Here is a 23608-nt window from a genome sequence, read left to right on the forward strand (position 1 = left end):
TCCTTTAGTGTTCTGTGAAGATGCCAGAGAGGATATGTTTTCGGCATAATCAAACGTGGCCATAGTCACTTTGGTTTTTGATAGTACGTCCCCAGATCAAAAGGAATTCTGCCATGTCCTTTTTTCTTAGGAAACCATTCACTATAACAGAATAGAATGAGATAACCCAGAAAATTTGTCTAATGCTCCAAGCCCCCAGATTTGACTTGACTGGTAAACAGGAAGCAGGTTCCAACTCAAGGACTTGGTACTTTTTCTGCCATTTGCTTGGTAGTTAGTTATTCCACTGAAAGAGCTTTACAACATGCAATCTGCTTCACTCTCACAGAATGTATGTAGCTTTAGATGGCTTAGAGAGTCAAGCCAAAGAAATATCCTCTATCCCCTAAGGAAAATAATTAAATTAGAGGGACGGTTTTTACAAAATATGTGTGAATTCACAAATTATTATAACCTGTTAGGCAGCCTGGTTCAGTTTCCATTTTCTTAGGTGAAATGATGAGACTAAAATAGCATGTTAATTGAGCATGTGCATCTACAGATCATGCTGTTTATTGAGAGTAATTAAAAGAATTATACCTACCCGGATTAATGGTCAGTCCAACTAGGATTTGCACAAAGAAAATGACTTTGACAGAGTGACCTACCATAAAAAGTTAGGTAACCAAAGAGGGCAGCAAGCAGGTACATGACGAGCATCCCCGTGATGGAAACATTTGACACAGTCTGCATTTTCCTCCGGGACCGACTGAAAAGAAAAAGAACACTGAGCTTTGGTTTTCTGAACAGATGAAAATATCACCACTTACAATTAAAATTTAAAAAATAATAAAAGAATGTGTGCCTGTGTTACTCATTATAAAACCACATTCCTAGTGCAGAAAAACAGCTTATTTAAATTTGCCTTAGGGAATTATGGAGGATTTGTTTCCATATTTCTTAAATGCTACTTCTTTAGTCTTAGAAAGGACTGTTTTCCTAGATGAGGATCAGTTTATTTTATGTTGATAAGTATGCTTGTCTATTGAGTATTTAAGAATGTAATTAGCACAAAGGTCAAACTGGCTCCTAATGTAGAAAGACTTCATATTTCATAGTGAGATAGATTTGAGGACCAGAATCCACTAGAAACAGCAAAGAGTAACTGCTACATGGGATTTTCCAAGTAAATCAAAGACATCAAATTAACTGAAAGTGCTCTATGAGTTTTTTAAGAGGTAAATCTGAATATATGGGGCAAGTTATTGTTATTTAGTGAGAACAAAGACTGAGGTTATTGATGTCTGGGTAAAGAAGATGAGAATTATAGGACCACCTCCCCTCAGGGTAAAGGAAGAAGCTGCTGTAGTGGGCTCAGACCCACTCATCCCCAAGGGTATGTTAACAACCTCAAAGGGAAAAGAGTATTAAGGAATCATAGAATATCAGCTGGAAGAAAGAAGATTGTCTAGCCAGTGTCTCCATTATACAGATTAGACGATGAAGGCCAGATACGGGCACATCCCAGTGGTGGAATGTCTTCTAGGCAAGGGTTAAAGACTGACCACAGGTGACATCAGTGGCTTAGCCAGGCCACCCTAATCATAATTTTTGGTCTTCATGGGTGTGGGTCATTTCCAGGTCAGGTGACCTCACTTCTTGCCACCAATATTCAAATTCAAATTCCCCATGTTTGCCAAAATCCTTACAGACATTGGCTCACCCACCCCCTGTCCTGAACCCCTCCCCTGGATCATTAGGGTGAAGGAACAGGAGAAAAGGAAGCAGTGAGGGGGCTGATTCACACCTTTGTGGTAAAAGCACATTACTGCTGAGTGGTTATAGCATAAACCTCCTGTGAAGACAAAGCTGTAAACTATGCTTCTGTATAAAGCACCTTTGAAAATATGAGCACATTTTCAAAGCAAATTAGAATGCTAAAATGATGACTGCCTTACTCTTTAAGTTCACTGTAGATGGGAAGGACCTCAGGGTGGCATACAAAAGCAAATGCTAGGATGGGAATTGCGTAGGCCGTCTGAAAAACAAGGACAACACCGCATGTTTAGCATTCCAACACAGAGAGCTACCCCAGGCCATCTCAGCTTGTGAGATAGAAACTCAGAGGCCACGTTGCTAGGTTCTTAGAGGCCTAGACCTCTCACTTACCCGGGAGTTGAATACAAAATATTTGGGCTGACACTTGTCATCACTGTGTGCTTCATACTCTACTCCACTGCCATGAATTGAGCCCTTGGCCTGGTTGTCATCCAGCCCTGCAGGATTCTGGTGGGTGTAATCCATCATGAAGTTTACACCACTACTCTCAGAGTTGTTGGGTAACATCATCACGTGCATTGGAACTGTATTGTTGAATGTCAGATTCCCAACATTGTGATCCAGAACAGGCAGAGGGCAGGGTATTTGGAATTTCTTGTAAATCACCTAGACCCGGTCATTAACACAACAACAACAAGTCAGCCTTTTGAGGAAAACAATGAAACAAAAATCCCTTTGGGTGGTTTATGGGGTAGAGGTGAGGGAACTCTGCTGAGGATTCCTTTTAGACTATTGGATAACGGAGACTCCCTCTAGCCTCAGTTTGATGTAAGGAGTTGGAACTATGGTTGGCAACTCTCCCACTTAGAGTCAACCGGACAGTATTTTGCATGAATCTATCCCAAACTTCATGCATACTCTTCCATGAGAAAGATGTTCATTTTCTTGCTACATCGCATCTCTTTCATTTCTTCAAACTAATGAAAATACGGGTCATCAAGAAATTCCCCCCTCCTCCTTTGCCTCTTTGGGGAAATGCTATATAAATGTTGGCATTCATGATATTAGCAGAAATTCCCCCTTTTGGAGGGGAGAGGGAGTGGGGTGGGGAGAGGATTTCTTTCTTTAATTCCACTGTGGTCACCTTCTCTTCATGGGTAGAATGAGTAAGAGAAAATGGCTGATTCATGTAAATATGGCTAATTCTACAGCCTACTCATTTATCTTCTGGGACTCTTCACTTCTTTTTCCTCCGCCTGTCTAAATACTGGGTTGTTGTCACATTTCTGCTTGAAGTGTTCCTTTCATCCAAATATATATTCAGTATGCCTAGAACATACTATTAGCAATGGTCTTGACATTCTAACTCAACTATTTTTAAACTCATGACTCTTCTTTTCTCATTCCAAATTAAAATACAAGGAGATTGCTTGTGATGCAAGAACTATTTCATGCCAATGATGTGCTTGAACAAAAATGAGGACACCAATTCAGGCACTGAAAGCATCACACGCCTACCAAGTTACAAGGATCATGCCAAAAATCACTTACCACACTGACAAAAAACACCATGCAGGTAAGAGAAAATCCGCTGGTATAACCAAGGTAACCTAGGAGTTAGCAGAGAAATTCCGGAAGGTGAATATGGCATCCACAATCAGCTTACCTCTTGGAATACAAAATGAAAATAAAAATGGAAAATGACTTTACCTAAATTTTTAAGAAGAGAAAGTGGAAGAATGATTCCAACTGACACAAATATGACGAGGTAGTTGCCATTGACATACCATTCTCTAGAAAAGAGAGACCAGAATATTAGGATCAGAAAAGACCAAGGAGAATGAGTCTCTTGATGTTACAAAGAGAGAAGAAGACATACCCAGTATTTTCTTCAAGTCCCATGAACGCTCTGATTACTTCAGGTAGTTCGTATTTAATAATGAAGAGGTAGCTTGACATGGCTAAAATGGAAAACGTGAGAGCTCAGTTGTGTGCACGGCACCAAAGTCACAGGCAAGTTGTGAGAAGTCCAGGCATTGGTACACCCCTCCTTCTCAGTGATTCCCAAACCAAAAGAAAAGCCACCCACTATGTATTCTGTACTGTTTCCAAGTTCTTCTCATAAATAGACATTCGGCCCTTTGGCTCTTGCCTATGGACCTTTGCTAACAGTATCAATGCTGATTCTGTGTTAAATCCAGCTCTGAGGTTTTCAGTGAAGCTGCAGTTTCAAAGTTTTTTCCTCAGTTGTTATAAGTCATCATGACCTTACTGAGTGTGCCTGTTTTAGTATCTAGAACTCGGGCAGGGGTCTGGTGGCCACAAAAGAAGGGGGGGGAATTGCAGGGTGGAGCTGGGTAGAATACATGTCGCTCTGCCCTCCCTAGGTGGGCACCAGTTTAGTCCTCTGTAATCTCCCTAGGGGGCATACAAAATCTCAGACCACTGATTCTCCAAACTGGAGTCATACTGGATTGATAAAGAGAGGATAGCTTCTCTAACCTTTGTCAATGAAGTTTTTTCTATATCCTTTGTCCAAATAAGAAATCATACAAAGTGGCAACATTTCTTGAACATCTAGATAAGTGATGTATGTGTGATCATGTACTCTTCTGAATACCTGATCTATAAAATCTATAAACCCTCTCCCTGGAAAAATATTTATGCATACATATGCATAACATACAATTTTGCTTACAATTGTAGGGATTTATGCAACATCCCTTTCTCAAGTCCATCCACTCAGTGAAGAATAATACTAACTTGCTATTTCACACGTGATCAAAAGACTCAATTGAAAATAAAACTGACAAGTTTCGCATTGCAAGGTTTAAGTGTGTGCTATATCCTTCTGGTGAATTTTTGCTAACAGACATTTAAAGCAGATATCTAAGTTGCAGATTGAACTATTAATAGTTTAAAAATATTTCCTTAATCTCCAACAAAAGTAATAACAGTGATAACAATTCCCCACATTGTTTAGTTCTGCATGTGATCAGCTGAAAATCCACGTGAAAGAACAAGGTGCATCTTATCATCTTCATTCCACAGCTGAGGATATAAAAATTTTGAGAGCTTAACTGACATGTCCAAGATCACACAGCTTGAAAATGACAGACCACATCCAAAATATAAGATCCTTGATTTCAGGCCAGTGTTTCTTCTCTATTGTGAAATGAAATGATTTTTACAATACCTGATGTGTCTTCTGTAAACATGATTTGGTTAATCTTTACAAAGACCTTGGCTAAAGCTAAATCTTACAGAGGGTAAACAGAGGAGATATTTCTGATTAACTGGTTCAGTGAGGTACCATTCAATTTTAGAGCTATTAGTTGCTGACTCTCAGTGATGTCACCACTGTTAATGTGTTTGGTCTTCGAAAATTCAGAATGATCCAGACCTGTCTGGGTAATGTCAACATTATTCTGCTAATGGTCAGTGTTAATTTTTCAGGGGATTGAGAAAATTAAACGTTCTAAATGTGGAGTTGATAAGTACAGAAATACAAGTGATTTCTTTTAGGCCACGATAACCACTAATCACATAGCATAACCGAAGTGAGAGATTTTCAGGAAAGGTGTATGAAATTTCATCTCACTCCCTTAAAGCCACACTGTGGGGTGAGGGGCTTGACTGAGAGACCATGTTATAGTTTATTCCATTGTTTAGAAGCATAATAGTAGCTATACTTGGAACAATAGACAATGCTGTTGCCACTCAGCCTGTTGGGCTCAGGGCTAAGCATGTGTATGTCCAGTTAGTTCAGTGGTCCAAACAAGTATATTAGATCACCTATGAAGAGATCCTAGGAAAAGCATGATATTTTAAATCTTGATAAGGCTGAGAATTTGAACCAAATGTAAAGCAGTTTATTTGGTGGGGAATGGGGGACTTATATACTTGGGGCCCAATGCCAGTAAAATGAATGAAACAATTCCAGTGTTACTGCCAAATTCTACCCAGGACTGTAGTCTTACTATACAAAAAATATGAAAGACATAAATACAAATCATTAAGATATGACTGGATTTTATTTATCTGCTTACCAACTATCCGTTATCAGGAGCAGGTATAGTTGGATAAAGGTTACTAAAGAAATTGCTGCATTCTAGAAATGCTAGATAATTCCAGTGATTTTATTAATCAAAAAGAATGACCTCCTTGCAAGATCTCTGTGCAAGTTTATTTATTCCAGCATTGTTTGCAATAGTAAAAAACTGGAAATGATCCAAAACTGTTCATCAAGGGATTCAGTAAACCAATCATGGTGTATTTATACAATGGAAAGCTCAAAAGCCATTAAAAAGAGTAATATGCAAAAACATTCAAGGCATATTGTTAAATAAAAAAAGCAAGCGGTAAATCAGTATTAGAAAATGATCCTGTTTTAACAGTAACAATGTATTTGTTAAATTTGTCATAGAGGAAAACCTGGCATGGGTTTTTCTAAGGATGATTTACATAAACATTTCTTTGTAATTTATATATTTATGTAATATTTTTGTTTTTCACAATTAGCATGTATTTGTCTTATAATTATAAAAATGCCATTTAAAAACATCCAGGAGGGCTCCAGTGACATGGATATTGAATCCAAGAACTGGAGAGGAAGGGTGCATGTACTGAACCTGTATTATTATGACACTGTGAGGATGAACTATTACTCTCAATTGCATAGGTGGAAAAATTGGACTCAGAGGTGTAAAGTGATTTTCCCAAGGTCATAGATAGTGACAGAAACAAACTCAAATTCAGGTGTTATCAGGCGCCAAAAGTCTATTCTCTACTCATGGGTTTTAAAATGTCTTTTAAAAAACAGTGATATACCGGATATATACAAACAAGGCTAAGGGAGTCCAGAAGAGCTAGTACCTAATAGCCTAGAGAACGATGGATCATGGAACAGACAGAAAGGGAGAGCCAGAAAACGTGTATGTGTTAGGGCTGGAGGATTGTAAAAGTAGGAGAACTAAATATGGTTTGTTATAGTATGACACATGACACATAGGGAACAGATGATAGATAGATAGATAGATAGATAGATAGATAGAGAGAGAGAGAGAGAGAGATTGGGGTTTGTAGGAAAGTTATCAGAAACATAGGCAAAGGAAAGATGATGAAAACCCTTATATGTCAGACTAAAGAGTTTAAATTTTATCTTGAAAATCATGAGGGTATGCTGAAGAAGTTTATGCATGTGAGAAGCAAGAGTAGATCTGAATTTGAGACAGTTAATTTGGAAGATGAATTACAGATGGAAGAGGGGAAACTAAATACAGGAATAACAGGTAGATGTCTACTGCAAAAGTCTGAGCAGAAATAGTAATCACCTGAAGTGTGGTAGTGAGACTAGAAGGAGAGGAGAGATTCAAAGGCTAAATAAGAGGAAGAATGGATAAAAGCTGGTATTTGATTGGATTGTCAGGGTTAGGGAGAGAGGGAAAAGTTTAGGCTGACACCCAGATTGCTGGCTTAAGAAACTGGATGCTGCTGGTATTGTTCACTGAGATGAAAGAACAGAAGGATAGAATAACAGGTTTGGGGACTGGGTAGGAGGTGAGGAAATAAGTACCACTCTGTGGTGATATAGTCCAGGTCATGCAAGGAGACTTAGCCAGTAGGACATCTGAAATATGGGTCAAGATGCCTTTTGAGGGTCAAAGACACGATAGGACCAGTGAAGCTGGTGGGCATACATATCACCTGGAACACTATTAAAAATATGTACTTCTAGGCTCTCCTCTGGAAGTGATCATTCAGTAGGAATTAAAAGAATCTGTAGAACCAAGAAATCTGTGCTTTATAATGCTTCCGATGCCTAGCCAGATTTTTGCCTTAGCACAGTTTCTAGGGACACTGTACAATCGGCTGGCTCTGTGCAAGCTGTGTCTCAAGGACCCCGAAATTTGGTTATGTGCCTCAGATACTAAATTTTCCCTTTTATGAAATAAACTCAGTCATACCTGTGACACATCAACTGTTCGGTCAATGAGAGATATAAGCACTAATGCTTTAACTTTTTCAAGTAATAATTAAAGCCATTTGAAATCAAGAAAGGTTTTATTTTATATTTTAATTCTAGAATTTATTTGGTAGGGTTTTATATAGTATTTCATTTCTTAGATATTGCTATTTTCAATTAAAGAGGGATAGCAAATCTATTTAGGAAACTCTACTTTTTAAATTTAAAAATGATAAAACAGCTATTTTTCTGTATTTAAAGGGCCTGTTCATTGCCATTGAGTTTTCTTATTTCTTGAACATCTTTTAGAAAGTTTAAATGGTTTGTTGAAAGCTAGATCCTCTTACCTCCAATGTTCTGCATTGTAATGGAAATAAAAGCTCCGATTTTCCCAGGCCATCCGAATGCCTTTTCACCTAGTTTTTCATAAATTAAAGATCCTATAATCAAAAATGAAAAGAAACTTGTTTAAAAAAAAACTGTTTTAGTGACTAAAATATTTCTACGTAATTCTACACTGGAGCCTCAAGCATGTAAATAAACACCATATAGAAATTACAAACCCCAAATACGCAATCTCAAAAGCCATTACAAAATATGGTAAATGTTCTCCAAACAAGAAGCGATGCCTTCATTCGTCTTGGATCCATGCAGCAAGTCAGAACTGTTATTTCTATCATCCCCCAAAAATCTTTTTCTCTATTTGGCTTGAACCTGAGCAGGTTGCCTTTCACTTGTCTCACTTGCCCAGATAACTAAAAACATGCAGAGACCATGTGATTGGGGTTAGAAGAAAATGAAATGTAAAATTGACTAACACCATCCTATAAGTATAGAGCTAAAGACTGAAATACCCTTTAATGAGAATCGAAATAGCATGTCTTGGGTCTAGGGAGTAGCATACCTCCTTCCTTTGCAGTCTTTAATAAAAGATGAACTGAATAGAGAGATAGGATTGCCACGGCAAGCAGCATGATTCTGTGAAGGGAAGAGAGAGGAGACAATAATGTTTCTATAAAAAATAAGATGCAATAATATTAGATGTTACAATACATTATTACACTGGTCTTTTCAATCATTAACTTTCCAAGAGTATGTGGATTTGGGGGAAGCTGAAAAATTCTTTTCAGAGCTCCACCAATGCCCTTAAATGTCCCAGAACTGGAATTGGCTTTATTTTATGGGCCAAAATGTACTACTGGAAGTTCCTAACACACCTTTTTTAGTCTTAGATTCTACCCAATAGTAGAATCTGGTTTATAACTTAGATGCTAAATGTATAGCAAAATTAGCAAATACTTACTCAGCATATGGGTATATGTACACCATATTTGCGTGATATTCCCATGAACATTTATAATTGAAGGGCTATTCAATGACCTGACTAAACATTAATCTAAAATCTAGAAATACAGAAGTCAAAGCAAATTCTGAGCTCCGTTACTACTGAGTCTGCATATTAGATGACAGTGATCAGATGTGTGAACCAGAGGGTCTGGCAATTGCCTGTATAATAGAGAAAACAGAGAAAGGTTAAGTCTAGGGTGCAGGAAAACCTTTGCTGTACTCAGAAAAATCATTTCTGGTTCAGGACCCTCCACATGTCCACAGGCATATATGATTTCTTCATGTATACAGTGATCAATGCTTCTCCAAAAAACAAGAATTGGACAGCAAAAATAAAGAGTGTAGATAGAAGCATCTATATCATAAATGAAGGCACAATACTAAACTTTACCTGAAATTAAAAAAAAAAATCTTATCCTTTGTTTAATATGATGAGAGCACACCAAACAGTCTTCTGTCAATTGATCTAATTCTTTGGTAATTCCTTGGGAAGTCAATGTTACAAATGTAGATTTAGATCACGAGTTACAAATGTTATAACTATTCTAGCTCTATTGTACTGGGTTTTTTTTTTTTCACAAAACATGTTCACCAGAACTGCCTAATCAATGTCTTATTCATACATTTTTCCATATACGTTATGAATTGACCTGTTTTTAAAGAATTATGTAATTCAGATTATATAATTTTGTTCCCTGGAAAAATAATGAGCGTACCCTGTATTCTAAATACATTTTCTGCTTTGGCAGAAAATACTAAAAGTAACACCGATGAAATCCTGTGTCACTTGTTGGGAATTAAGGGAGATTGCTGAATCCAGTTTGGGCTACTTGGATACACAAAACACACCTCATGATATCTAGCTATGTAATTGTTCTGGCCAAATTAATCTGCTAAATGTTTACAGGCCTGAAATGAGGCTTTCAGTTTTAAAAGTGGAATATTCTCCTGCCATGAAAATGAACTCTAGGATTGGGGGGAGTGTTTCTTACTTCTATTCATCAGTGATCTATGAAAATTTCCTAATTAATTCTAATGGTATGTGTAATTAGTGAGGAGAAGGCAGTCTTTTGTCTTAGAGATAGTGTACATTATAAAAGTGTACAACTATGCATATGAATAGACCTCTAGCCATTAAGAGTCAGAAAATTTTTAAAAACTACTTTATTTCAAACATGGCTTAGAAAAGTAAAGCTGAGATCAAAACCCATTCAGCTAAAAAATACGACACCTAACAATTCAATCAAAGCACTGACACAATATAAATATTTATAGTTCAGCCCGATCCTTAGCCCTCAAATAGCTGTGTGATTACCTAATCATAAGTGATATTCAGAACACAAATAGCATATATTTATAATATAAATGTTGCATTCTTAGACAGTTATTTAAGACTCCAGCCCTGCGTTAGGGGTTGTGATCTGCATTCATACTGATGCCTGACTAACATTAGACTTTATTCTTGTGGAGCATTTCACTGCCACCAACTGTGTCTTTGAAAATACCAGGCTGTATGTAATGCACAGAGATGTCTGTGGCTTGTCTGTCACAGACAACGTGGTGTCCATCCTCCAGGTTGGCTATGTGACGCTGCTATCACTAGGCAGCATTCGACCAAGTTTGGATAAAGTGCACCGGTTTAGGTATAAACTCGGGCCACTCTGCAAAAATCCCCGCGCCAAGCGCTGTTTCTAGGTCTTGGGGATACAGACATGCAGTGAGTAAAAACAGACATGGGCTCAACCCTTTGGAGATGATAGTCCAGCAAGGGAGAGAGACATTAACCAAATGAATCAGACGACTGCACTAAAATATTAACACTGTGATGAGTGTCTAATAAGGTGGTTTGTCCCAGTCACGGAGATTGGGGGAAGGCATAACTGAGGTGAGGCTGAGCTGAGTTATGAGGAGTTAACTAGTTGAAGAGGAAAGGAAAGAAGGTTCCCAGATCATGTGCAAAGGACCTGTGGTGAGAGGGAATGGCACCTTCGTGGGATGGAGAGAAGGTCACTGTGCCCAGTATATCTTGTATATAGGGGCACAGGAGATGGGACCAGGGCATGCAGGACTCTGTAGGTCTGGTTTGGGAAGGGATGTTTTTCCTAAGAGTGTGTATAAAGTCAGATTTGCTGCCGGGAAAGATCTTTTTAACTATTAAACACCAAATTGTTTTATAATGAATTACTTTGTAAAATGGTTCCTATGGACTGTTAGGGTTCCAGCACTTTGGGGGATTGAGCACGTAAACTTTCTGCCATTTGGTTAGGGATGGCTGGTTGAACAAGTATGATGATTAGACTGCTCTGATTACTTTTCGTTGCTGTTTTATTTCAAAGGAAGAGAATATGTTAATATTTTCTCAGATCATTCCTATTCACAAAGATCAAACTTCAGATTAATTGAAAGAGCACCAGGTATGCGCGGGCTTTGAACCAAGTGTAGATATGTCCATTCACTTACATAAAAAGGATGATCCCTGTGTTGGCCATGGCATAGGACAGGCCCAGGATTCCACTGCCCATGATAGCATTACTCAGATTGAATGAAGACATTCCAAAGGAGGTGGTTCCAGGATGCTTGAAGAAAAAAGGATGCGTGATAAGCAAATATTTGCCAAAGGATGAACCTTTTTTTGGATTATTCTTATCCTATATTATCTTTACTGGAGGAGACTACCATCCAATAGTGAAGAATAAGATAAAATCACAGTGAATAAAAGCCTTGACTCAACTTCAATAAAAGTGTGTATTTTTCAGTGGAATGTAGTACTTGATTTAAGCAGGGGTCTCAGTAAAAATAAAAAATGCAGGTTGAGTAATATAAAGAAAGGAAAGCATGTAGGATTGCAGATTGCATTTGGGTTAGAATGATTTCTCCAAAAAACAAATAAATTTCATAAATGATTTATGCAGCCATATGGCGAACAGGAAAAACAAGCCCTTATTCCAGTAAGGGCCTGAATAAACAGAGAATGTGCTGATCAAGGCTTGGAAAATTTCAGTCACATTGTTTTTGCACAGAGACCCAGGTAGATCAGACATCCTCAAGTCCTGTTTACTGCCAGAAAGCAGAAAGTCACTTACATGTTCATCGTCATAATCTGCCAGCTTCTTTTTCCCCAAAAATCCATTTGTCAGAAATTTCTGACTTTCAGCATCTTCATTAGTAAATTGACTGAACACACACACACAAAGGAAAAGAAGACAGTAAAAACATCTAGTAAATGCTCTGAATTATATTTATGTTTCAGGTGATCTGTCACTGAATTAGGAGAGGAAAAACAAGACACTTAAGACTTTTTTTTCTCTTCTCCTCCGCATACTAGTGTTCCTTCCAGACCAATGACTGAGCCCCATTTATGAATATACTTTGGGAGGGAGGGAGAAAGTTATGAAGGAAGAAAATATTTTTTTAGTTGGGATCTTTTTTAAGCCACATTTCTTCTTCCCACATTGACTATGCAAAAAAAAAAAAAAAAAAAGAGAGAGAGAGAGAATAGTTAGAGCTAATTTTGTTGCCATTTCGAGCCCTCCCAAAGAAAGTGAACAGAGTAGCGACTGAGTTTTCTCAACTGCTAATACACCGTGATCAGAGGATCTTATTAATTCAGTAAATATTTATTAAGTGCCTTGGCACTGTGATCCCATCTCACTTGATGCTCAAATGTCTCTGTGAGAGAAACTTCCATGTCTCTGCTCTAAATATGCAGCGACTATGGCTCAGAAGAGTGAGGTAGCGTGTCCAGCCCCACCAGATCCCAGGTCTAGCGTCTCCCACAGCACCATGCAGCCCTGAGCAGGGCACTGTAGCTGGCATTTTCCTCTTTTTTGGCTCCGTCTTTTTATACACATATCCCTTGCTGGAAAGGAGTTGGATGGTAGCTCTGTGTTGTGTTTGGTTGTGTGTGAGTGTGTGTAGTTTAATTACTCTGAAAATGTACTTGGATTGTTAGACAATGAACGAAACTAAGAAAAACATTAAAGAAATCCAATGAATTAGTAGAAGAGTTGGGAGGACTTTAAGATTCAGGATTAAAGAACAGGACTTTAAGATGTCACAATCCATGGAACATTATGACTGCGGTCTACTTGGTACAGGCTGGGAGCTGCACATCCCCTGACAGTACTGGTCGGCTCCTGGAGCTCTATGCCAGAGGTTTTGAGGATATGGATCTAGTACCAGTCACATTTCCGAAAGGCTTGACTAATGAGTTCAGCTGCCACCATTGCATTTTGACACTGCAAGATATCACACAGGCTTTCTTTTTGTTACAGGAAATGCTCAAATATGTATGCTTCTTAAAAGTGCTTTATAATTAGGTAGATCACAATTTTAGGGCATTTCTTGCATGAGAAAGTAAAATAAAATGATTGGAGAGTATTTTATTAAAATAAGCCTTAGAAATATAAAAGGGGAAAATAATTATTATAGATCTGTACAAATGATCTCTTATATTAGAAGCTAATTCTGAATATATCTTATGAGAAAGAGGGATAACAAGGTTACTTTTTGAGAATAGAGAACAATATAAGGTGTAGATAGAACGAGCAGACAAAATCACAATGTTTTGTGTGCTTTTCTAAAACTCAAGAAGTGGATTTTCTTGAACCTCATGGTGTACAATTTAGGAACATATCCTGTCATTTTTCTCCTATTTCTGGAAGGAAGTATAATGCCCTCAGATGCTGTCTTCTTCCATCTCTGCACTTCTGCACTCCCCCTCCCTTTTGTGCTTCATTTTAATGTCCGTAGTTAATATACTTGCTATGTGGAGACTGGTACATAATGTTCATAGTTGGAAACGGAGACAATAAGATGAACTGGAGCCCAAAATGGGCCTAATGATTATAAAAACAAAAGTGTCATCTAGATTTAAACTCTGGAACATCCAACGTTCTATTTTAACCTTAATCAATAAGTTAGAATCCTTTAGTCCATGAATAATTTTAAAATTTTTAAATGTGAAAGTAAATAGACTTTCTCCTTTGAGGCATTTGCATGTTCTTATTTTGGCATGAGATGAGTTGTAGTCACAAAACATGCCAAGACTGTATAAAATATACGAGAAATGTCTGCAGTGTCATCAATGATTTAATACCAAACCCAGCATATATTGAAAACATAAGTATAATGATTCCAAATAAATGTATTATGTTGAACTTCCCTCTAAATTTACATTCAAGAGATCTATCCGAACATAAACAAAACCCATCTTTTTCAAGTGATCATACAATTGCAAAATGATGACCCACTTGAGTCAGGAGTTACAAGCTAGGTCACTGTAAGTGCTCCGGAACACATTATCTGAAGCTAACAAAAGCATTCTTGCTCTTTCCATGATGGCTTTCAGAGGACCAAATGGAATGACTCTGTAGGACTGTTCTTAGGACCATGTCCCCTTCAGCTCTGCCACCTCCATAGAGCTCACGTCTGTGTGCATCCTTCTCAGAAACAAAAGAGCCCTCAGATTTGATCAATTTCCTGAGGGTGATGAAGTGGAGGAGGAAAAACAAAAGTTTACTGAGTATCATCTATCTCAAAGGCACTCACTTAATCCTCAGCAAAGTAGGTGTTGGTTTGCCATTCTGCATTTTCCACTGAAGCTCAAAGAAGATAAATAACTTCTCCAAGGTCAGGTAACTCCTCTGCAGATTCCAAAGCCCTGGTTCTACCACATTGTGCTTCCTCAAGAGTCACCTAACTAGAAAGCATCATGTTTACATCTCCACAGCCTCTCTCATCTGACAACACTAACGTTTACTGCGCTGGCTTCTTGGAGGAAGAACAGTGCTTCCTCCCGACACCCTTCCTGGATGTTGTGAATGCAATAAGATGTCTTGGTTTGAGGATAATATTCTCTACTTTAGACTGAGATTTGGTCAAATATTCACTTCCGAATGTCTTAAGTCATGTATAATTTGTGTTATATAATATTTTGTGAGAAATTAATAAACTTATCAAATAACAGTTGTGCAGCTACAATGTACCAGGCAGTACCATTAACATGTTGTAGTGGCATCGTGAACATCTGGACAGGGAGAGGTTACACAAAGCAGGGGGTGGTCACTTCTAACTGGGGGAAGGCTTCACAGGAGAACTAACATTGAGCTGAGTCTTGAAGGATGAGTGCAGTCAATAGAGAAAAAGGGGAAGGTGAGTGGGTAATACTAAAAAAAAGGTCATCCCAGGCACAAAGAGCAGAGCTAATGAAGGAACAGGAGCTCTGAGTGGCTCGACAAAGCTAGAAAAGAGGGTATCAACAGGGAGCAGGGCAAGAGATGGACAGGAGAGCAAGATGAGGGCCAGATCATGAAAGGCCTTATATGCCAAGTAATGTATGTATAGTCTAATCTTTCTCCTATAGCTAATGGGGAACCACTGAAAGGGTTTACCCAGGGATGGAACATAAGTCAATTTGCAATTGTAAAAGATTACTTTTGCAAGGGATGTGAAGGGCTAGTTGGAAGAGAGCAAAATATAAGACAGGAAGACAAATCAGGGCTGTTCTAGTAGACAGGTGACAGATGATGAGGGCCTATAGTAAGATGGCAATAGAATAGGTACAGACAAGTGGGTAGATTTGAAATATTAATGAGGTAGAACCAACCAGATATAGTTGAACATTGGATGTGTGGTTTCGGGGAAAGGATGAGTCAAAGTTGACACCAAACATCCTTTGATTGAGTTCCTGAATGATAGTGATGACTTTCACTAAGATGGGATTGCTCGAGGAGGGGCAGATTTTGAAGGGAATGGCAGTAGTTCAATATTAGACATTACAAGTTTGACTTTATCAATGAGGCAATTCAGACACATGAGTCATCCAGTAGAGATGTGTAGTAAACACATCTGTGAGTTGAAATAGAAGTGGAACACACGGAAGATATGGCATATGTTCAGTGGGTGAAGCCTGATGGCTGTGAATAAGCTTGCTCATAGGACACTTTTAGCCAGAGAAGAATCCCTGCAGAACTCTGGAGATGTAGCAACAATTACCGGGCAGTCAGAGGAAGAGGAGTCTGAGAGAATAGTCCAAAAGGTAACAGAAGTGATAGGCTAATATCATTTAAATTATTCTATATTATTAATAGGGACAAGAACACTGTAACTGCAATTCTAAATTAATCACACAAAGGATTGACATACAATAATAATATAATAATGTGTACTTCAGGACCAGAGAGTTAATGTGTTAACATCAAAGTCATTGTTATCTCTCAAATAGGTACTGAATCCAATTTTTCCCAACAAAAACCTTGTTTTCCATGTCCATAAACGTCTCTTATTTTTCCATGGAACCGGGTCATTTTAACCCCATACCTGCTCATTGCTGCCTTTTCTAAATTTCCCATCCCGGTGTAGCTATCTTGAATACTTTCTCCACTGATGCTCTCATCATCAGGTTCGATGTTGACATTGCTCAGTTCCATGGGATCCATTTGAGCTGTCAGCGCTTTCTTGTCCACACACAAGCTCCTTCAGTGTAAACAAGATACTGTACCTTCAGCTTGAGGCTCTTTTACTTGGAGTTATGTTCAGAACACTCTGTTCTGCAAACAGAACACAAAATAAACCATTATAATTTATTTTAAATTAGATAAATAAACACTAGTCACCTATTTGTGTATTTTCTCTGTAAAATCATGGAAAGGAAGTAAACTCCTGAAAACTTCACATAAACAAGTCCCCAAAGTTTCCATTACCCAATACAAAAAAAAAAAAAAAGAAAAAGAAAAAAAGAAAATGGAAGAGAAAAAGGAAAATTCTTAATAAATTGCCAAATCAGCAGGTATTTATAGAATGCCTATATGTGGCAGGTGCTTTGTTAGTCACTGTAGGAAGAAAAAAAAAAATCTTAAGACATGGCAGCAGTCTTCAAGAAGCTTTAGCTATTTGTAAGCAGATTGCATGACTTAAAAGGGCGACCATAGTAAACTGCTGATAAAGGAAGATCTGCCAAGGCAGAATCTACCAGTGTCTCTACCAGCAGTAACACAGAAAATTACTGCTTTAATTTGTTAATTGGGCATGAAAGAATTAACACCACCAAAATGCTTGATAACATGCAACACAGGGTAGGATCAGCCTCAGGGAGCCACTTTCCAGGCACTTGGATCATGAAGCCAAAGTTAAGAATAGTAACAAAAGCAAGTACAGATTTATCTTTGAATCAGCCTGAGTCACCATCTATATAAAGTTGAAATGCACTTTAACAAGAAAGGGGTCCAGCTTTTAGGCTCTGCTCTGCCTTTAATTCATTGGATTTCAGCACAAGTTATTTAACTTTTTTTGACCTCATTTTCCTCAACTGTAAAGTGAAAAGGGGTGGACTGGCACTGTGTTAAAAGATGCTATGAGGGCTTCCCTGGTGGCACAGTGGTTAAGAATATGCCTTCCAACGCAGGGGACAAGGGTTCAAGTCCTGGTCCGGGAAGTTCCCACACGCTGCGGAGCAATGAAGCCCGTGCGCCACAACTACTGAGCCTGCGCTCTAGAGCCCAAAAGCCACAACTACTGAGTCCTCGTGCCCCAACTACTGAAGCCCCCACGCCTAGAGCCCGTGCCCCGCAACAAGAGAAGCCACCGCAATGAGAAGCCCACGCACCGCAACGAAGAGTAGCCCCTGCTCATCGCAACTGGAGAAAGCACGCACGCAGCAAGGAAGACCCAACGCAGCCAAAAATAAATAAATAAAATAAATTAATTAATTAAAAAAAAAAAGATGCTATGAATCCATTAATGTTAACGTTCTGAAATTTTTACTATTGAAATTCTTGTTGAATCATTATATCGGTAGAAACACTATCACTCTTGGAATGTGTGGTTCTGGAACACGCACTACCCATTTGGTAAGGAAATCCTGAGCAGAGAAACTAACATAAAAATTGCTCCAGAATTCATGGAATCCACAAATCCCCTGACAAATATGAAACAGCCACATGAGAAGGCCTCCACAATCCAGTGCTGCAGCAGCACATCTGTGAAAGACAACTCACACTCAACATGAGTTCACACCCCAAATCACAAAAGTTACAAATCACACATGGAAACTCATTAGGAGTGTCAGCAGGCACAGGAAATAATAAGATTCATACCCGAGTGACTACAAACTGCAAAGTAACTTAAAATGGGCTTTAAAATTAATATAATAAAAAGTAATAAAAGATTCAAAATAAGAAATAACATCCACAGATTAAGAACATGGTAAAAAAAAAATCAGGCTAGTTTGAGACACAGCCAAAAAAAGAATTCTAAAAATAAAATATATAGTCATATAAAAAACTCAGCTGAAGGGAGAGTAATGAAACTGGAAGATAGATCAGTGGAAATCACTCAAATTATATCACAAAGAAAGAAAGAAAAATATAAAGAAGTTAAGACACATGGGGAAGAAAAATGAGAAAAAGAAGGTTAAACATACCCTAATAGTTATTCTGATATGAGAAAATTATGAGACTAGGGAGAGACAAAAAGGACATAATGGCAAAGAATTGTTGGGAACTAAAGAAAGGTAGTAGTTCTCAGGATTTAAAAGAACACACAGTACTTCAAGCAAGAGGAAGAAAAATGAATATATTCATTAATATGAGGTAGTGTAAGTGTATAACATCAAAGATGAAGAGAGAAATCTTAAAAGCACTAGAGAGAACAGAAGTAAGACACACATGCAGTTAAAAAAGAGAAACTTGTATTAACTGAGTACAAAGGCTTCTCTCAGCATCACACAGTATCAGTTTCACTTCCCAGTAGCAATCACTAACGACAGTTACTGTTTTTAGTTCTTCATTTAAAGTTAGTCATTCTAAATTTAAACTATTCACTAAAACCTCTCTGACTTGGTTTATCAACTCTAGACTGACACTTAGGAAGGATAAGGAAATTAGCATACTTCTTTCTATACTCCTAATTCCTTCCCCCACCCTCTTAATTATTTCAGTTCATGAAATACTTCTACAATGTTGAGATGCATAATAATTTCATCCTATTCTGTAAAACAAATCATAATTTATCTAAAGGATGTTTCTGAACACTAAAAATGAATAATCAGCATTTACAACATTATTATTGTGTAAACAGTATGCCCAAAGAACCTATGGTATATTTGACTACATAATAAAGGAAATATAATCCTATATTACTAAAACTTTAAATGCAAATTATCCATGCTCTTTTACTTTCTGAATGGCTTCCTCCTCCATCCTCTGGGTCTTGTTCAGCTGCCAATGTTTCTTGAATGCCATGCCATCTCCTTTCTTCAATTCATTTTGCATTGTGCTGAAATACTGCCTTGAATAACTTTTTTTCACACAATAGGTCCATGTTTGCAAACAGAATTTCTGAGTTGTGTCATGTTGGAAAATGTCTTTACTTTGCCCTCAAACTTTTTTGATTGTTTGAATTCTAGATTCAAAATCATTTTCCTTCATAACGTTGAAGACATTTGTCTCTTGACTTCTAGCTTCCACTGATGAGTCAGATTCTCATTTCTTTGATTTTTTTTCTTCTGGAGGATTTTAGGATCCTTATCACAATCTGAAATTTCTCCAGGATGTAACTAGATGTGAGTAGTTTTAAAAATTCGTCTTACATCACACGTGGAGAGCCCATTCATTGAAAAGACTCGTGTCTTTCTTCTGACCATGAAAATGTTCTACTATTTTAAATCTGTTTCCTCCCTCTAAAACTTGTATTAGTCATGTATTGGACCACTTGATCTCTATTGCCAAGATTTTCTCTTTATTTCCCATCTCTTTATTACTCAGTGTTCAGGGATAGTTCCTCAATGTCCAAAATAACAAATTTGATCTTCAGTTGTGTGACATTGTGATATAATAATAAATATACATTTGATCTTCATCCTCATTCCTGTCACAGAGCTCCAAATGTAATACAATAAATTAATATTTGGGTTTTGTCCCCCGTTCCTGAAATAGCTCTGGAATGATAAAGGGGTTTTTGTTGTTGTTTTTATTCATAACAAGACCCTTTCAACCACACCTGAGTTTACGTTAATGAAGTGACTTTTGTAAAGCCCGTAAGGATGGGGGGGCTGGTTGCCAGGGGAACCAACCAAGTGATTAGAGAGTTGGAGCTTTCAGCCCCACTTCCAACCTCCTGGAAGAGGAGAGTGGGTGGGGACTCACTAATGGCCAGTGAGTTAATCAGTCATGCCTAGTTAATGAAGCCTCCATAAAAAATCCTAACTAAAGGGGTTTGGAGAGCTTCTGGATTGGTTACCATATGGAGGTGCTAGGAGGGTAGCGTACCAGGCAAGGGCATGAAAGCTCTGAGATCCTTCCCCTCATACTTTGTCCTATGCATCTCTGCCATCTGGCAGTTCCTGAATTATATCCTTTTACAATAAACCAGTAATCTAGTAAGTAAACTGTTTTCCTGAGTTCTGTGAGCAATTCTAGAAAATTATTAAATCTGATTTATAGCCAGCTGGCCAGAAGTACAGGAGGTCTGGACTTGCCATTGCATCTGAGGTGGAGGCAATCTTGTGGGACTGAGCCCTTAACCTGTGGGATCTGATGCTGATTCCAGGAAATAGTGTCAGAACTGACTGAATTGTAGGACTCCCAGCTGGTGTGGGAGAATTTGTCAGTGTGAGAAAACCCCATACTTTTGGTATCAGAAGAAAGTATTAAGAGTAGAGTAGAAAAACATTGTTTACTTTTAAGCTGTACCCATTTTATTTTTCAACCTGCCCACTAATTATTTTTCACACTCATGTTTTTAATGTCTGAGAATCTGTTCAGTCTCTTCCTCTCTTTTCATAACATCTTTTTTTGTTTGTTTTACAGATGCAGTATTTACTCAATCCTTTCTAAGGCTATTGATTAGAAGTTTCCAAAAGCTCTTTTTGTCCCCTAAATTACGCTTTTTTTTCTGGAGTTATTCTGTTGGTTAACCTTGGCCTCTTCTCTTCCATATGCCTGGTTTTCCTTAAACTCTTAGCGATCCTAGGTTGTCTGTTCATATTTGTGAATGAAGAATATATTGGTTAACTTAGAAAGCTGGTCCTTGGGGTTTCTCTGAAATCTTGCAGGCTCATTACACTGATGGGTTGCTCCCTTGTGGGTCCTGGGTAAGTGGCGTCTATGCACCTGGTCTGTGTGCAGAGCACCTGCAGGACCCTACTCACAGACACAGCTGGCACTGTAGCCGAGGTGCCTCTGGAAGAAAAACACAGTGATGTATTTTCCCCTTTTGGTGGAGCTTACATTCCTGCTTGTTATCCCTTTTTGCCTGCTGTGGAGGCCCTGATATTTATTATAGAGTCCATTCTCAGGCTCTCTTTCAGACTAGATTACAGCCTTATCCTTTGGGCAAAAGAGGCAGCCCAAACAGACCAAGAGTCCAAACCAAGGTTCCCTGGTGAACAGCTGGTCATTGGTTGTTGGTGATTCACGCCACCTCTTTGTATATATTGACTTAACTTGGAACCGCTACTGGGGTCCTTCTGGAAAAACCCATTTACCTGGTTTATCCCAGTTCCTTTTCTCTTTCACAGGTTTTCCAGTGCTATCTGCTTCCTGGCTTCTAGGAATTCTTAAAACTTCCATTTGTTTTTGACACTGCTATTATTTTACAGAACTTTTGTGGTTTTGTTTTCTTAAGAAGTACCATTTTGTTTGAAGTTTCATTCTTTGAATCCCTCAAAGGTAGGTCATAAGCCCCCCTATTTTAATCTACTCTCAAAGCTTCATAAACCAAGGACTCCTCAAGTCACAGCTTTGGCCCAGGCCTCTACTGTGATCTCCAGTTCCAAGTGTCCAGATATACACTTGCATATCTCAAAGGCAGTTTAAATTCAATGTGTCTAAAAATCTAACTTGTGACAGTTCCCTTTCTTCCAATATTTCGTCTCCAAAGAATGTTGTCACCATTTATCCAGCTCCTCAAATCAGAAATATTAGTCTTCTATTATAATTTTTTTTATCCCTTACTTCCAGTCTTTTCCAAAGTCTAGTTTATTTTACAAAGAAATTATTTCTCAAATTAGGCTACTTCTTTCCCTTTCTTACACCATCAGTCTTGTCCAAGCGACCATCATTTCTTACATTGTCAATTGCAACAATTGTAATTGATGCCTTGAGTCCTTTCTTGCCTACTTTCTCCCTCCTCATTCATTTTCCACACAACATCCAGAGTGATCTTTTAAAAACAAAACTTAGATCATGTCATTTATTTGCATAAAACCTTTTATTGTCTTCACTTTACTCTTAGGATAAAGTCTAAGATTCTCAGCATGCCCACAAGGTTCCACATGGTCCCTTCACTTCTGGCTTCATTCCTTCCACACTCTCCCCACCTCGCTGTACTAGCTACTCTGGCCTCCTTTCCATTTCAGGGACTTCCCAAGTTCTCTACCACCTCAGGCCATTTGCACATTCAGGTCACTGTGCCCGGAATGATCTCCCCCTCCTGCATGCCACGATTTGCTTAGTCAATCCCTCTGGGGGATTACAGGAGTATATATGTCAGCAGTCCTGGGGACTTCAGCTAAAGTCTATTTCACACTGTACTTATTCATAGGAACCTCATTAATTTCATTCACATTAAGCAATGTTAATCCCAGGGTTAAAAACAAAAGAGAAAATGTCAAACACTCTTATGGTACTTACTACATGCCAGACATTATTACAAGGACTTCACATCTATCAACTCATTTAATTCTCACAGCATCCTACTGAGGTAAGTACTGTTTTTGTTCTTATTCCCATTTTACAGATGAGGTAATGAAAGTCCAGAGGGGTTAAGCATCCTCTATGCTACACCACCTCTGTGCTGCTGTCTCTACTACAGAGAACTAAAGCCCAGACAGGGAACAGAAAATCTGGCTTTGGTGAGAAATAGAACTGGTTGTAAGTCCTGACCAAATTAACTAACTGCTGACTTTCTGTCATCCCATGTGCCAAATGAGAATAAAGCATTGTGAGGGTTTAAATGATATTATGCATGGCAAAGTTTGGTTTGTAGTAAGCCCTCAATAAATTTAAATCCCTCTTCCCTCTCCCAATCATCAGAATTTAATTACTGCCTACATCTGCATGCAAATGTGTATAGTATTTCATATGAATATCCACACACGCATACAATTTACCATAAGCAGTTAGAGGACCTTACAGGTCTCAAACTCTCACCAACATTGTAAGCAAGGTAGGTACTCCTTCACAAATAAGAAAATTGAAACCTAATCTTATACTATTTTCACCATATATAAAACACTTATTTCATTCTCTTTTGAAGATGGTAAGATAGATCCCATGAAGTATGAAATAGTAGTTTAAGACCTTGGCCCCCAAACCTAATATTGGTCCCAGTCAAGGGACATCTCACAAAAGTTGGAACACATTTTCATAGCTCGTGTCTTTAGCTCTGAAAATTCTATTACCTATTTTAAGGGAACAATAGCTAAAAGCACAGTTTTAAAAGAATTAGAACATGACGAGAAACTAGATACTCTGAGTCATTTGCCTGCAACACAAAGTACATCCTTTGAAGCATTTAGACGACAGCATAATTGCTAAA

General features: G+C 38.2%; 1 protein-coding gene across 7 annotated transcripts in view; it reads right to left on the bottom strand.

The window, feature by feature from the left end:
• Window positions 1-23608, bottom strand: part of SLC38A4 (solute carrier family 38 member 4) — a 70215-nt gene that overhangs the window by 13922 nt on the left and 32685 nt on the right. For all 7 annotated transcript variants that reach the window (XM_082349421.1, XM_082349423.1, XM_082349424.1 and 4 more), the window contains 11 exons: window positions 16391-16620; window positions 12154-12244; window positions 11531-11646; window positions 8628-8701; window positions 8071-8163; window positions 3638-3719; window positions 3469-3551; window positions 3310-3368; window positions 2149-2424; window positions 1938-2017; window positions 648-748 (listed from right to left, as the gene is read on the bottom strand). In XM_082349421.1, the coding sequence (XP_082205547.1) occupies window positions 648-748; window positions 1938-2017; window positions 2149-2424; window positions 3310-3368; window positions 3469-3551; window positions 3638-3719; window positions 8071-8163; window positions 8628-8701; window positions 11531-11646; window positions 12154-12244; window positions 16391-16509 (1174 nt within the window). In that variant the 5' untranslated portion in view covers window positions 16510-16620. The remainder of the gene's footprint in view (window positions 1-647; window positions 749-1937; window positions 2018-2148; window positions 2425-3309; window positions 3369-3468; window positions 3552-3637; window positions 3720-8070; window positions 8164-8627; window positions 8702-11530; window positions 11647-12153; window positions 12245-16390; window positions 16621-23608) is intronic.

The sequence above is a fragment of the Balaenoptera borealis genome (genome assembly GCF_965194805.1).
Source record: "Balaenoptera borealis genome assembly, chromosome: 13".
In the NCBI taxonomy this organism is placed as follows: Eukaryota; Metazoa; Chordata; class Mammalia; order Artiodactyla; family Balaenopteridae; genus Balaenoptera; species Balaenoptera borealis.